General features: G+C 60.9%; 1 protein-coding gene across 11 annotated transcripts in view; it reads right to left on the bottom strand.

Annotated features, from left to right (window-relative positions):
• GSE1 (Gse1 coiled-coil protein) overlaps nt 1-12,310 on the bottom strand; it is a 414,574-nt gene that overhangs the window by 43,038 nt on the left and 359,226 nt on the right. For 2 of the 11 annotated variants that reach the window (XM_089903377.1, XM_022583000.3), the window contains exon 1: nt 8,689-9,273. The exons of 5 other annotated variants lie outside the window; for them this stretch is intronic. Coding sequence is in view for 2 of the 6 variants with exons in the window: in XM_022583000.3 (XP_022438708.2) it covers nt 8,689-8,695 (7 nt within the window). In the remaining 4 variants the exon portion in view is untranslated. Of the gene's footprint in view, nt 1-6,821; nt 8,365-8,688; nt 9,274-12,310 lie in introns of those variants that run through there. 4 more of the 11 variants (XM_089903379.1, XM_030760967.2, XM_089903378.1 and 1 more) reach the window with 3 other exon arrangements.

The raw sequence follows: 12,310 nt of genomic DNA, 5'->3' as shown, positions 1-12,310 counted from the left end.
CTGTCGGGTCCTCATGTAGTCTGAGCCTCAGTTTCTCCATCCGTACCTCGGGGTTGGGGTGGGGGGGACTAGACAGCAGGTGGCAGAGGCTAAGAGGGCTGCCTTTCATCCATCAACCTGTTTATTTGGCCTGAAGTCAAGACATGTTTAAATGTGAATCAACGGGGACTACCCGGGTGGTCCAGTGGGTAACACTCCGCACTCCCAATGCAGGGGGCCCGGGTTCGATCCCTAGTGGGGGAACATGCAGGCCGCAACTAAGAGTCCGCATGCCGCAACAAAGATCCCGTGTGCTGCAACTAAGACCCGGTGCAGCCAATATAATAAAATATTAAATATTAATATTAATAAATAAAAATTAAAATATTTTAATATTAAAAATAAAAATTAAAAAAAGAAATGTCACTCAATGGATGATATCTTAAAACTGGTTTCAAGTCAAAATGAAGATTTCCCATTTCCCTTGAAAAAGTAGGAGCCACCAACCATAATCCCGAGCGTGGCGACCATCCCTTCGTCTGTCCCTAGGTTGGCAACTCGCCAGAGTTCCCGCCACTCCCTACTGTTTAGGAACTATGTGGGTTTGGGTGATGAACAGGGTCCACAGGAGATTAATAAACGTGCGCGCGACCGGGATGCTCAGCACAGATGTTAGCAACACCTTCGAGCAGATTCAGCAGCAAGAGGTCAACTCCACCCCCAGCTTCCGGGGTGATCCCGGCACCTGTCAACCGCAGGTGGGTCCCACGTGAATCAAAGCCAGGACTTGCCTCGAGTTATAAGATGTTTTTGTGGGGTTTTTTTGCTTTTGCAAAAGTTTCATTCTCACAATGGTTCAAAGTGACACACCAGACCCCCTGCCCAGAAAAACATTTCCACTGAATTCTGCACGTAGTTTGACCATGTTCGCAGAAGCCCATCTGTAAACCCCACAGGGGATATGTGTGTGTAGACGTGGCTGGCACCCACGAACCCAGATTATAGACACCTATAGCGAAGAATTCTTTACATATCAAACACCGATACTAACACCCTCCCCCAATATATTCTACCAGGCCAAGGGAGTCCAGGGTGTCAAAGGTAAAATACTAAGTTCTTATGGTGTTTCCGTGGTCCAAGTTCTAATGGTGTTTCCTCACCTGGGCTCATCTGCCATCTTCAAAGCCCTAGGTACCATGCCCAGACATCAGAAAATGCCCCCTGGAAAAAACCAACTACCCTGCAGCCAAAGTGGGCTTCAGAACAGGACGACCAGGTAAAATTCCGCAAAAGCAGTCACGAGCCACCAGCCATGAGCTCCCTAGTCCCACCCCTGCCACACGCCAGGTCAAGCCAGCCACCTTCCTCTGGCCACAGCCATCGCCCACCAACTGCTGAGCAGCCAACTGCCTAAGCGTAAATAACCCTTCCCTTTCTCCAAAGAAACAAACAAAACCCCCTCCACAGCCCCAACTGGGAACTTGTAAGGTTCCTGCACCCCAGGCAGGATGCTGAGGCCAGAACTAGCTCTCACGGGTACCAGGCTTCACCCCCCAGGACTCTTGGGTCACATGGCAAGGAGCAGTGGGATCTATGCCTGAGACCTGCCGTGGGGGCAACAAAAGCCGAGGCTGACCAAAGGGTTTTCCTCCCCTTGTGGGCAGAATGGATGACCTTGGAGGCCAAGGGCTGAGGGGCACAGAGGGGACCCCAGAATTGAGTAACTAAAGGTCTGGGTTGTACAGGCGGGCAGAAAAGCGAGTCCCTGCAACTCTCTCTGGAGGAATCTGGCAACATCTTTAAAGATGTGTCAAGCCTTCACGCCCAGCCCTCTCCCCTCTGGAAATGTAGCCAACAGATCAGTCCTGAGGTGTGAACACACCCATGGGGCGCTCGCTGCATGGAGCACGGACACGGCTGGAAACTGCAGCATGAAACCCTGAGGCCCACTGAGCGCCCTGGCTGGGGAAGCCCGGCACAGACACCACACCACACACAGTTCCTCCCAAGGAGAAAGGCGATGCAGTCCTGCTGGTTTCAACTTGGAAACCAGCTGTCTGGTTAAAATGCACTCCCCGGGCCCAGGTGACAGGCTCCCGGGACTGGCATCCCTACTAAGGAAGTCCTTCTTAGTTATAAGACACGTATTTAGGTGAAAACTGCACCTTAAAAAAGCTAAGTCGATGTGTTCAAAAAAGAGAAAAGCCTGGCCACCAATCTGATTTATTTTTTAAAATATTTTTGTAATTCATTTTTATTTCTTCTTCTTTTTTTGTGTGTGTATGTGGGGCTGCGTTGGGTCTTCCTTGCTGCACGCGGACTTTCTCCAGCTGTGGTGAGCTGGGGCTACTCTTCACTGCGGTGCATGGGCTTCTCATTGCGGCGGCTTCTCCTGTTGCGGAGCACAGGCTCTACATTCATGGGCTTCAGTACTTGTGGCTCACGGGCTCAGTAGTTGTGGCTCGAGGGCTCTAGAGCGCAGGCTCACTAGTTGTGGTACACAGGCTTAGTTGCTCCGCAGCATGTGGGATCTTCCCAGACCAGGGCTCGAACCCGTGTCCCCTGCACTGGCAGGCGGATTCTTATCCACTGCGCCACCAGGGAAGTCCCATCAATCTGATTTAAAACCTACAATCTGAGAACACACTTCCACTCCCCTTGGGAGCCCACGCAGGGGCGACCAGAAATCCTTTCCAAGAGTCCATTGAAACAGGGCCCTGAGAGCCCACAGGGCAGAGCCACGGGGGCTGATCCTGAGCCTCAGTGTTCTCATCCCGTAAATGGGGGCAACTACCCTTCCCCCACTCATGAGGCGGCAGGGGCCGACCACACAACCTTGCCACCTCTGGGATGCAGAAGTCCCTCCAACACTGTCATCTGATGAAGAATTTTAGCTTCACCTGTCTTCAACTTTGATATCTAGTCTAGCACATCCTCACGTGTTTAAGCGAACAGAGAAAGACCACATACCCTATGTAAAAAAGTTACAAAAAAGCATTCAAAGACAAACGGACACCAGGAATTCAGTAGGACGAATCCGCTCACGTCCCCTGGTTTTCCATTTCACACCTATTACCAGCGGTCTAATGGCACGTAGGCAAGAGCCCCCGCGGAGGCAGAGGGTAGACAGACGAGCTCCCATGGGGCCCCCCGTTTCTCCCAACTAACAGTCAAAGGGGGGTAATCCCTACCCCACAAGCCAGACCCTCAGGGGAAGACAAGCAGCAGAGCGAGGACACAGCCCCACCTCACGTGTCACACGACGGCAGCCAGCCCTCTCGCCCCCCCAAACGGGCTCTGCCTCAGCTCAGGGGGAGAGGAGACCGAGGTGAGCACAAAGGAGGCCTCTGCCCGCCCCTGCTGACAGGCCTGGCCCTCCTCAGCTTGACGCGTGGATTTCCTTCAAGACGGCATAACCTGACCAAAAAAAAAAAAGCCTGCCGATCGATTCCTTTTATTGCTGCCTGTGGTCACAGATGCGCCATCAGAGCGCAGGAAGGGCCGGGCTGGGGAGGGGCCGCCATTTCACCTCCCTCCTCCCCACCCGGGGTGCAATCCCACCCACTGCCACCAAGGTGCGCGGGTGGGGGCAACAAGTTGCTGAGCAAGGGGTGAGTGTGCGAGCACGTGATCAAGACCCTGGGGGTGGGTGAGGCCCCAGAAGAACACGTCTGGCTGCCGCAGCCCCAACAGGGGAGGGTCCGCAGGGTGATTTGGCACCTTGAGCCTCTGGGTCTCAGTCGGAGAAGTGGTCACCGCCCCTCCCCACACCAAACATTGCCAAGGCCCGGGTCTAGGGGAACAGAGCCTTCTGGGTTTCACAAGTTAGAATCCCAGAGATCCTAGAGCCACTGAATTGGGAATGATCTGTGCACCTCTGACATACCCTTACACAAGAGCTCTCGGGCTTTATAAGAAAGCATTTAACCCCCGACAGCCCACGGACACGGGTGCCGCTGCCCCTCCCACTTTACGGACGAGAAAACCGAGGCCCGGAAGGAAAGCATGCGAGGTCATACTGGTTGAGCCAGAGGTGGACGTTAACGCCCTGGCCAGGAACTGACCACCATATCGACAGACACTTGGGGACTAACCCCAGGCCCCCGAGGCTTTCAGCCCCTCCCGTGCAATGACCCATTGAGGGCAGGCTGCGGCATACGTTACACATCATCTAAACCCTAACCTCTGAAAAAGCCTGTGCAGCTCCATCCTACAGATGGGAAACAGCTGGGGCTACTGATGGTGGTGGGAGGGCTGATGTCCTCATTTGCCCGTGGGATGCCCCCCACCCAGGTCTGGCCACCCCAAAGCCACGGAAACGTGCAACTCCTCACACATGTCGAGTCCTCCAGCTGGAGGAACCGGTTCCAGAATTGGAAGGCTTGGCCAGAGCTTCAGACAGGCACAGAAGCCACCCATCCAAATACAACTCTGCACCTGAAGGCCCCTTTAGGAGAAGGGCTTGCAGCTCACCGGGGGCAGGTAAGGAGTACTACCTTCAGAAGTGGACCCCAGGTTAACACAAAGCCCAGAGCCATCCAGTGACCCAGCGATGGGGTCGTGGGCACTGTTTCTCACCGCCTCCCCGGCCGGCAGAGGGCTACCCAGTCCCATGTATTTCTGGAGCGAACAGGGCACACTCTGGCTTCCCACGTGGGACCCCAGTTCTCCTTAAGAAGCATGAGCCCACCTTCCCCCAAGGAGAGGAATTCCTTGCCCACTCTGCCCCCTGCCCCCGGCAGAAGGCCCTTCTAGCTCAGCTGGGGGTTTATAAAATACAGATGTCCGGCCCCCACCCCTAGAGATCTGGGTCTTAACTGGTCACAGGTCCGGCCTGGGAGTCTGAAGTTCCCCAGGTGAGCCTAAAGTACAGCCAAGAATGAGCACTTGGTCTGGGGGCTTCCTGCCACCCGCACACCTCCTTCCTCAGTTAAAAGTCACCTCGCAGAGACCCCCCAGATCCAACCAGGACCCCACAAAGCCTCCAGTTCAGCCAGATCCCCTCTCTTCCACAGATGCCTGTGAGCTCTGGTCCCCCTCCCCCATCCGCAGCCCAGATGGGCTTCTCTCCAGGCCTGGCCTCCGTCCCACCCTCTCCAGAGGCTGCTCTCACTTCCCCAGCCCTGCGGCAGCTTCCGCTCTGAACCAGCTCACGGCATGGGGAAGGGAGGGGCAGGGGAAGGTGGTCTCAGGGACCCCTGGGATTTGCGGCTGACTGGAGAATTCCAGGCGGAAGAGCAGCCCCAGCAAAGACAGGTACAGGGCACAGAGCACGAACGCCCAATGGTTCCGTTCCTGCTGGAGCAGAGGCGCAAGCGAGAAGGCTAGGCTGGTGGGGAGAAGACGCTGCCGAGGCGAGATTAAAAGCCCCCCCCCGCCGCCCCCCGCGCCTTCTGGCAGGCGTGCACAGGGCCGCTCTGGAGGCACCGGCGGTGTTAGCTGTGTGCATACCTCCCAGCAGCGGGCACGGGCCAGGTTCTTAGCAGGCGCTCAATAAATTCTCATTGACAGGAACACTCCCAAACGTCACCTCCCGCCTGTGGCCTCGGCCGGGGAGCAAGGCCAGCGTGGGGAAACCACACTCGGCGAGAGAGGAAAGCGAGTGGCCAAGATGAAATGTCACCCGAAACATGGATCCCTGTAGCTTAGAAAAACAGCTCTGCCGGCTGAAGGGGGGGAGGGGATGGGACGGAACGGGAGGGGGGCCGGGCGGCTTTGGAGGTGCTTTGGAGGTTGCTGTGTCGGCCTAACAGAGGTAATTAACGCGCTGCCACCCAACCCCAGCCTGGCGTGGACTTCGAGTAACCCAGGCTGGGAATTCCAAGCCTTCGGATGGGGCCAGGAAAAACCTGCCTTGCTGGCTGACTCCACAAGCCCCTACGAGTTCCCGGGGCAAGAGCAGAGAGGTAGCGGCCAGGTCCTGCTCACCTGCGTTCTTCTGGGAAAGCAGGAGCCGCGGGCACCCACCCTTCAGGAAGGGGGCTGTGAGCCCAGAGGCCCTTCCTCCTTCAGAGAGGGGAGCGGGGACGCCACCTGCCAAAGGGTCAAAGGCCATTAGAGACTGAGTGGGCTGGGTAGGTGTCCGGCTTGGAGGTGCAGGACCCAGGTCTGCCACAGAGTGGCGCTGTGCGCAGTTGGCGGTCTCTTCCAGCCAGAGGCCAGAGACGCTGAACCCAGAGGCAGGCAGTGTCTTCTGCTCTGAAACCACAAGGCTCTCGCAGATCTGCAGCCCCTGACCTTCCCCGAGAGACAGGCAAGTTAGGAGGCCAAAGGTCTGCCCGCGGGCACGGTTTGGCAAAGGCCATGGGAGCTTCCAAAGGGGTCTGCTGCTTGCCGTGGGCTCGGGTGCTGGCCCCATCCTTCTCTGGGCCTCAGTGCGCCCACTGTTAGGGCAGATTCCCAGCCCCAGTCTGCACATTAGGATCACCCGCGGAACTCTGAGAACTCTCCAGACAGGAGCCACAAACCCAGAGGCTGTAGCTGAACTGGGCGGGGGGGAAGGCTGGCCGGCAGCAGCTGTAGAAAACCCAGCAGGGGGCTCTCTAAACCCTTTTCAACTCCAGCGAACCAGGATTCGGAAAGCTGTCCCCAACAGGCCAGGGCCTGGCCCCAGAGATATGACGGTGCCTGGAACCCGGACGGGCCTCCCAGCCTCCCCTCCCAAGGCAGGGCTGACCCCGGGTCGCTGGCCTGGCCGCTCACCAGCTCCAGACTCGCACCGCCCACACGGCTCACAGAAAGGAAAATCCGACTGTCAAAAGCCTGGCTGGCTCCTGCAGCCCCCTTCCCTCCTCGCCGCAGTGACACGAAATGACAAAGGCCAACCCAGCACCCCCTCTCACCCAGGGGTCAGGACTGCGCTGACAGGGCCCCTCGTGAAGTATCCTTGTAGCTGTTATCACAGAGCCAGGCCTGCGGAGAGCTTCCGAGTCCCCGGGGCAGGCGGGGCGGTGACTCCCCTGCGAAGCCGGGGCAGCCGGGATGACACACGGGCTGCCCGTCAGAGCCTGAGCCCTGGGCCCCCGTCACCTGTGGCGTGGCCGGGCTGAGTCAGGCGGTGGCCTGAGCCTCAGGGTCTGGGCGGAGGCAACTCACAAACACGAGCTGAGCAACACTTACAGGCCCCGAGCTTAAGTAATCCTGAGGGCAGCCCGGAAGCAGCCTGCTCACCTGGGGTCCCCCCACCTTCCCCTGGGAGGGGGGGGGCCGAATCCCAGGGGAGAGGGCCCAGCCAGCCAACCAGGGGACTTCTCAGAGTGTCCCAACGAGACCTTCTGCCCTCCCGTCCCTCTGCCTGGAAATCGGCTTAGGCGGGGAGGTTCCCACCCAGAATCCGCTGGGTCCTTTGTTCCAGCTTTTCACAAAAGCAGCCCTTTTTTTTCATCCGGTGGTCCCGCTTTTTGTTTCCAAACCACAGCCTGTGTGGGCCCCAGATAAGGCACTGCAGGGGTTAACAAGGGTTTAATGTATTTTAGACGCACTTCCCAGACAAAGGCCAGTTTACAAAACAAGAACCAAATCGACTCAACTCGGCTGGTATCCACCACCCAGCCGGCGGGCAGGTGCTTTCCCCGCGTGCGCACAGCCCTCCAAACTTAAAGCCGGCGCTCCAGCAAGGGACCCCGGCCCATCACGTGGGGTGTCGCGGCAACACTTCACCCAATCCGGGCGACCCCTTCTCCCCGGGACCTGCGCCTCAGTCTCCACTGCACACTTCTAAGTGGTCCCCTTGTCCCTCCCCCCTCCTCCCCAGCTCGGGAGGGGGAGCGGGAAGGGGGAGGTGGGAGGGCGAGCCCAACTCCCGCTCCGCCTCCACGAAGGGAATTTAATTAGCCTGCTGGAGAGGCGGGCGGGCGGCCGAGGAGGTGTCTCTGGTGCTGCAATATAATTGAATCGGCTCCACTCGGTCGGGCCACTGGCCGCCCATCAGCGCGGCCGCCGGGCTGGGGGCGGGGAGACGCATCCAGGCGGAGCAGGAAGGGCCGGGGAGGGGAAAAAGGACAGTGCGAGTGGGGGGCGGCGGATGCAATCACCTCCCACCTCCGAGGCTGGGGCAGCCATCTTCAGCAGGGGGAGGGGCAGGGGAACGGCTCCAACAAGCGGGGGGAGCGGAGAGGGAGGAAAGAAGCGCCGGAGCCCCGGGCGCGCCCTTGGGAAGCAGGGCGTAGGGGTCGGAGACCCCGGAGGCTGCAGTCCCGCCCTCCCGGCGGTCTCCCTAGCTCCGAGGGAAGGGGGAGGAGAGAAAGACAAAACACCAAAACGTGCGGCTCCGGCGGGCAAGCGCCCCCCCCCCCAAGCCGCCGCCAACACCTGCCGCGGGGGCGTACCGCCGCCCCCCCTCGCTCCCTCCCCCGCCACCGCAAAGTTTTCACTCCGGAGCCGGAGTGTAGACAGCTCACCGAGAGCCCCCCAGCTCCCTTGCTCCCCACGCGCAGCACACTCTAAGCGCCCCTCGCCGAACGCAGCCACCGAGCGCGAGCCCCGCGGCGGCCCGAGCCCCCGCCTGGAGCCCGGACGCCCAGGCTACGACTCGCCGCGGGCGGGGGGACCTTTGGTCGCAAGCCCGCCCGCCTGGCTCTTATCGCCGTTCACACTCCGGGGGAAGTTGCCCCGGAGCCGTTGGCTGCCGCCCCAGCGGAACCCGCGAACTTGGAGAGGGGGGCGAGCGCGGAGACCGCCCCCCGCCCCCCGCCGGCGCGGCGCTCTCACCTTTCATGCCAGGGCCCCGCAGCTCCGCCTCGCCTGACACATGCTGGAGCCACCGTCGCCCAGTGTTTGTCTAAACTGCTTATCTCACCCGGGGCGGCTGCGGCGGCGGCGGCGGCGGCGGCTCGGGCCCGCTGGGGAGGTGGAGCTTCCGGGGCCCCGGCCAAGAAACACCTGCTGCTGTCGCCGCCGCCGAGGACACACCCAAGCGCAACGCCGCCCACTCCCGGGCCACTGGCTCGCTCCCGGCTCCCTGACCTCAGCCAGCGGGAGGTGTCGGGTTTCAGCCGCAAACACACACGCGCGCGCGCACCGACGAGCGCCCGGGTACACCCGCGCGGGCACACGCCCCTCCCCAGCCAGGCCGGCCAGGTGAGCCGAGGACACTGGGAGGTAGGGGAAGTGCCACCCTCAGGCTCCCGGGGGCCCCTGGCTCGCCTGCTCAGAGGTCCCATATACACTGGTGTCCAAAACTAGGCACTTGCTTCCACAAGTAGGGAGCAGTCACTTGCAACACGCCCGCCAAGCGAGGAGCGCCCCTGCGTCTCACGACCGCTTCCCCGGCGCCTAGAACAGTGTCTGGCACAAAGCAGGCCCAACAAGGAGTGGACGGATAAACTCACGTGCTCTAGAGACCTTTTGGAGGAAAACTTTCTCGGAGCCGGTGTCTGTGTTGGGGGAGGGGAGGGAGATACAAGGTCGGCTCTGTGCGTTTATCTTCCCCAAACCCCTCTTTCGGCCGCACCTCGAAAAGGTTGAATGTTAAGAACTGGGGCCTATGTTCCTTCCTCCCTAAATTCTAGGAACTCCGCCTTCCCGTATCGTTTGAAAGAACTTTTGGGAAGCCCACAGCGCAGGGGGCAGGGGGTAGTTCTTTAAAGAACCCACGTCCCAGCGGCTGGAGAGCCCACGGAGGCGCCGCTCCGCCCGGGGGGTCACTAAGTAGCTGGGGTTGCGGTCACAGGCGAGGCCGCCCGGCTCCAGAAACTGGCACGACCCACTGGGCCTCCGGCCCCAGAGCAACGCCTCCCCGTTCCTGGCACCCACCCCCCCCACCTCACCCAGGCACTTGACAGACTAGAATGACTCAGGGAGCGTCCTGAAATTCCTGGGCACCCACAAGCGGCACGGCGAAGAATGGCGGGCCCCAGCCACCCCCCAACGCCGGGCTCCGCCCCGCCCCCACCGACGGCGAGCGCAGACGACCAGCCTCGAGCCCACCCCCAGCGCAGCCCGCGTCTCCCGGAAGCGCCGGGTTAATGGGCGCAGGCCTCGCCCGGCGCCCCTGGCCCTGGCGCATTCCGGCGCCCGGGGCTCCGACCCCGCGCGTCCGAAGCTCCCAACGTTGCTCGGATGGCCCGGGGTCTCTCCCCGTACATCCTCTTTTGAAAATCCTCTACAGCTTTCATACTTTTGAGACCAGAGGCAAACCAGTACCCACTCCCCGCCCCACCCCCCGCCCCAAGCGGCCGCCCTTGCGCCGCGCTGCGGGTTTTAACTTTCGGCCGCCGGTGCCAGCCCGCGCTTCTGCCAGCCCCAAACCTGCCCCGGGACATGCCCGCGCCGCGCTTGGCAGGCGCGCACGCAGCCGTCCCCGCGGGCCCAGCCTCCCCCGCCTTCCCTCCTCCCTCTCTCTCCCTCTCTCCCTCCTTCCCCGCGCCAGTCAGGATTGCGACGGGAGGGAGCGCTGGGCGCCTGCCACCCCCCATCCATCTGTTCCCGATGACGCTGGCGGGCCTGGAGCAGTCGGAGCCCGCGCCAGCGGGGAGCAGAACCCGCCTGTGTGCCCGCTGGGGGACTAGGGGTAGGGCCCAGACGGGCGCCGCCAAGCCACCCACTCCCCTGCTCCACCTTCCACCGAGCGCACGCGGATCGGCCCCTCGCCTTGCACAAGGCTCCTGGCCGACCACAAACGAAAAAGGAAACGGACCTGCGAGGGCGAGCCGGGGGCCGTTACTGGCTTCTACCTTTGGGCGCCGGCCGGCCCTGGCACCTCGTGGGAGGGGCGCTTTCGCTTCACCACCCGCCTCGCTCCGGGCCGCGCCTCCCTCCTGCGGGCCTAGGCCTCCGCCCGACGACGCTTTAATTTACGCACCACACGGTGTCTCCGCAGCGCGGCCTCCGGTAATTTATCCTCAGCAATGGCCGGCAGATTCACCGCGGCCGGGACGCGCAGGAGGGGGTGCCTCCGTCCACGCCGGGAGTCTCGGGGAGGGGGAGGGGGAGGGAGGAGTTAGAGAATTCAACAACGGGCCTAGAGCCTGAAAAACAAAATTAAAAACCTCTGGGGGCGGTTCCAACCCTGTCCCACCTGGGTTACAGGCTGCGGGGGGAGGGGAGTAACTTACAAATGAAACTACTCGCACCTGGACCGGAGTCTCCTCCCAGCCCTGTCCAGGTCCGGACACCCAGGCCCCACCTCCCAATCTCTCTCACCAGGACGAGGTGCTCGAGTTTATTTCCCTTCATCCCTGGGGAGGCCCTCGTGGTGGTGGTGGTGGTGGTTTGGGGCGGGGGGTCAAGTTCTTCCACCTGTTTGAGAAGGACCACGATGGCCAAACATGAAATTTTGTGGGCTAGTTTTTAGTGTTGACAGATCCCTCCCCTGTAGACATCTGGTTTCACTGCGTTGCGAGAGGGGTAGCCTGATCCCCGTTTCACAGATGAGGAAGTCGAGGCCAGAGTTGCTCAAGGTCACGTGCACGCTGGTGCAATGGGAGCTGTGCTGGGAGCTGCTCACACCTGCAGTCTCCCTTTCCAAGAACAGCCCGCGGAGGCTGAAGGGAGCTGCAGGGATCCCCAGCGACCGCCGGGGGGCAGCAGCGAGCTGGCCTGCGCGCCCTGGCCAGAAAATGCTGGCGGCCACCAGGAGGGCTGGCAGAGCGGAGATGGATGACGCTCTCTGTCAGCGCGCCTGGCCTGAGGAAATTAGTAATCCGGGAGCACGGCCTCTGAGTTTAAGGGTGGGAATTGCTCTCCTGCAGCCTGCGCGCGCCCCGCTAACGAGGTTTGTAGCTGGACTCAATTTCCCGCCACTCTGGGCTCAGGCTGGCCGCCCTCCATTTCCCTCCGGGGCCGTTCGTTCCCCTCCTGGTGGCAGCTCCCACCCCGCAGCCATTCCCAGCCCTCCCTGGGCAAAACGCTCCTTCTCTGCACCTCCTCTCCCTCATTCCCATATGCCTGGAAACCGGGCAGAAAAAGAAGGTTCAGGGTAAAAGCAGAAGTTTTACCCAAGGCCAGGGTCAGTTCTAAGGTGGGACGTATGGGGACGCTTTCCAGAGTGGGGACACCTGCCCTGATGACGCTGCTCACCAGGTTCCTGCTTCCTTTTCGCCAGGGGCAACGGGGTGCTTGGTGGGTGCCTGCCCGCGCCCCCAGACTCGGGTCAGTCTGAACCGTGCTTCCTGGAGCAGGAAGCAGAAATCAGAAAGCCCTCAGTTAAGGAAAAGCCCCAGGAGCCCCGTAAACATACCCCCTGAGGCAACTGACAAGGGATCTGCCTGAAAGAAAGGCATGCCTCTAACCAGCATGGTGGGCATTCAGTCACTCAACAAACACACCAGCCTTCCAGATACAGAACTGTAAATGCCAGGCCCCGGGGTGGAGGGTGGGGGGTAGGTGCTGA

This window comes from Delphinapterus leucas, chromosome 20, assembly GCF_059928025.1.
Source record: "Delphinapterus leucas isolate spDelLeu-1000000601 "Yukka" chromosome 20, BTC_Dleu_Yukka2, whole genome shotgun sequence".
Taxonomy (NCBI): Eukaryota; Metazoa; Chordata; class Mammalia; order Artiodactyla; family Monodontidae; genus Delphinapterus; species Delphinapterus leucas.
The sequence above is the reverse complement of the archived record's forward strand: the minus strand, read 5'-3'. Positions and strand labels throughout refer to the sequence as shown.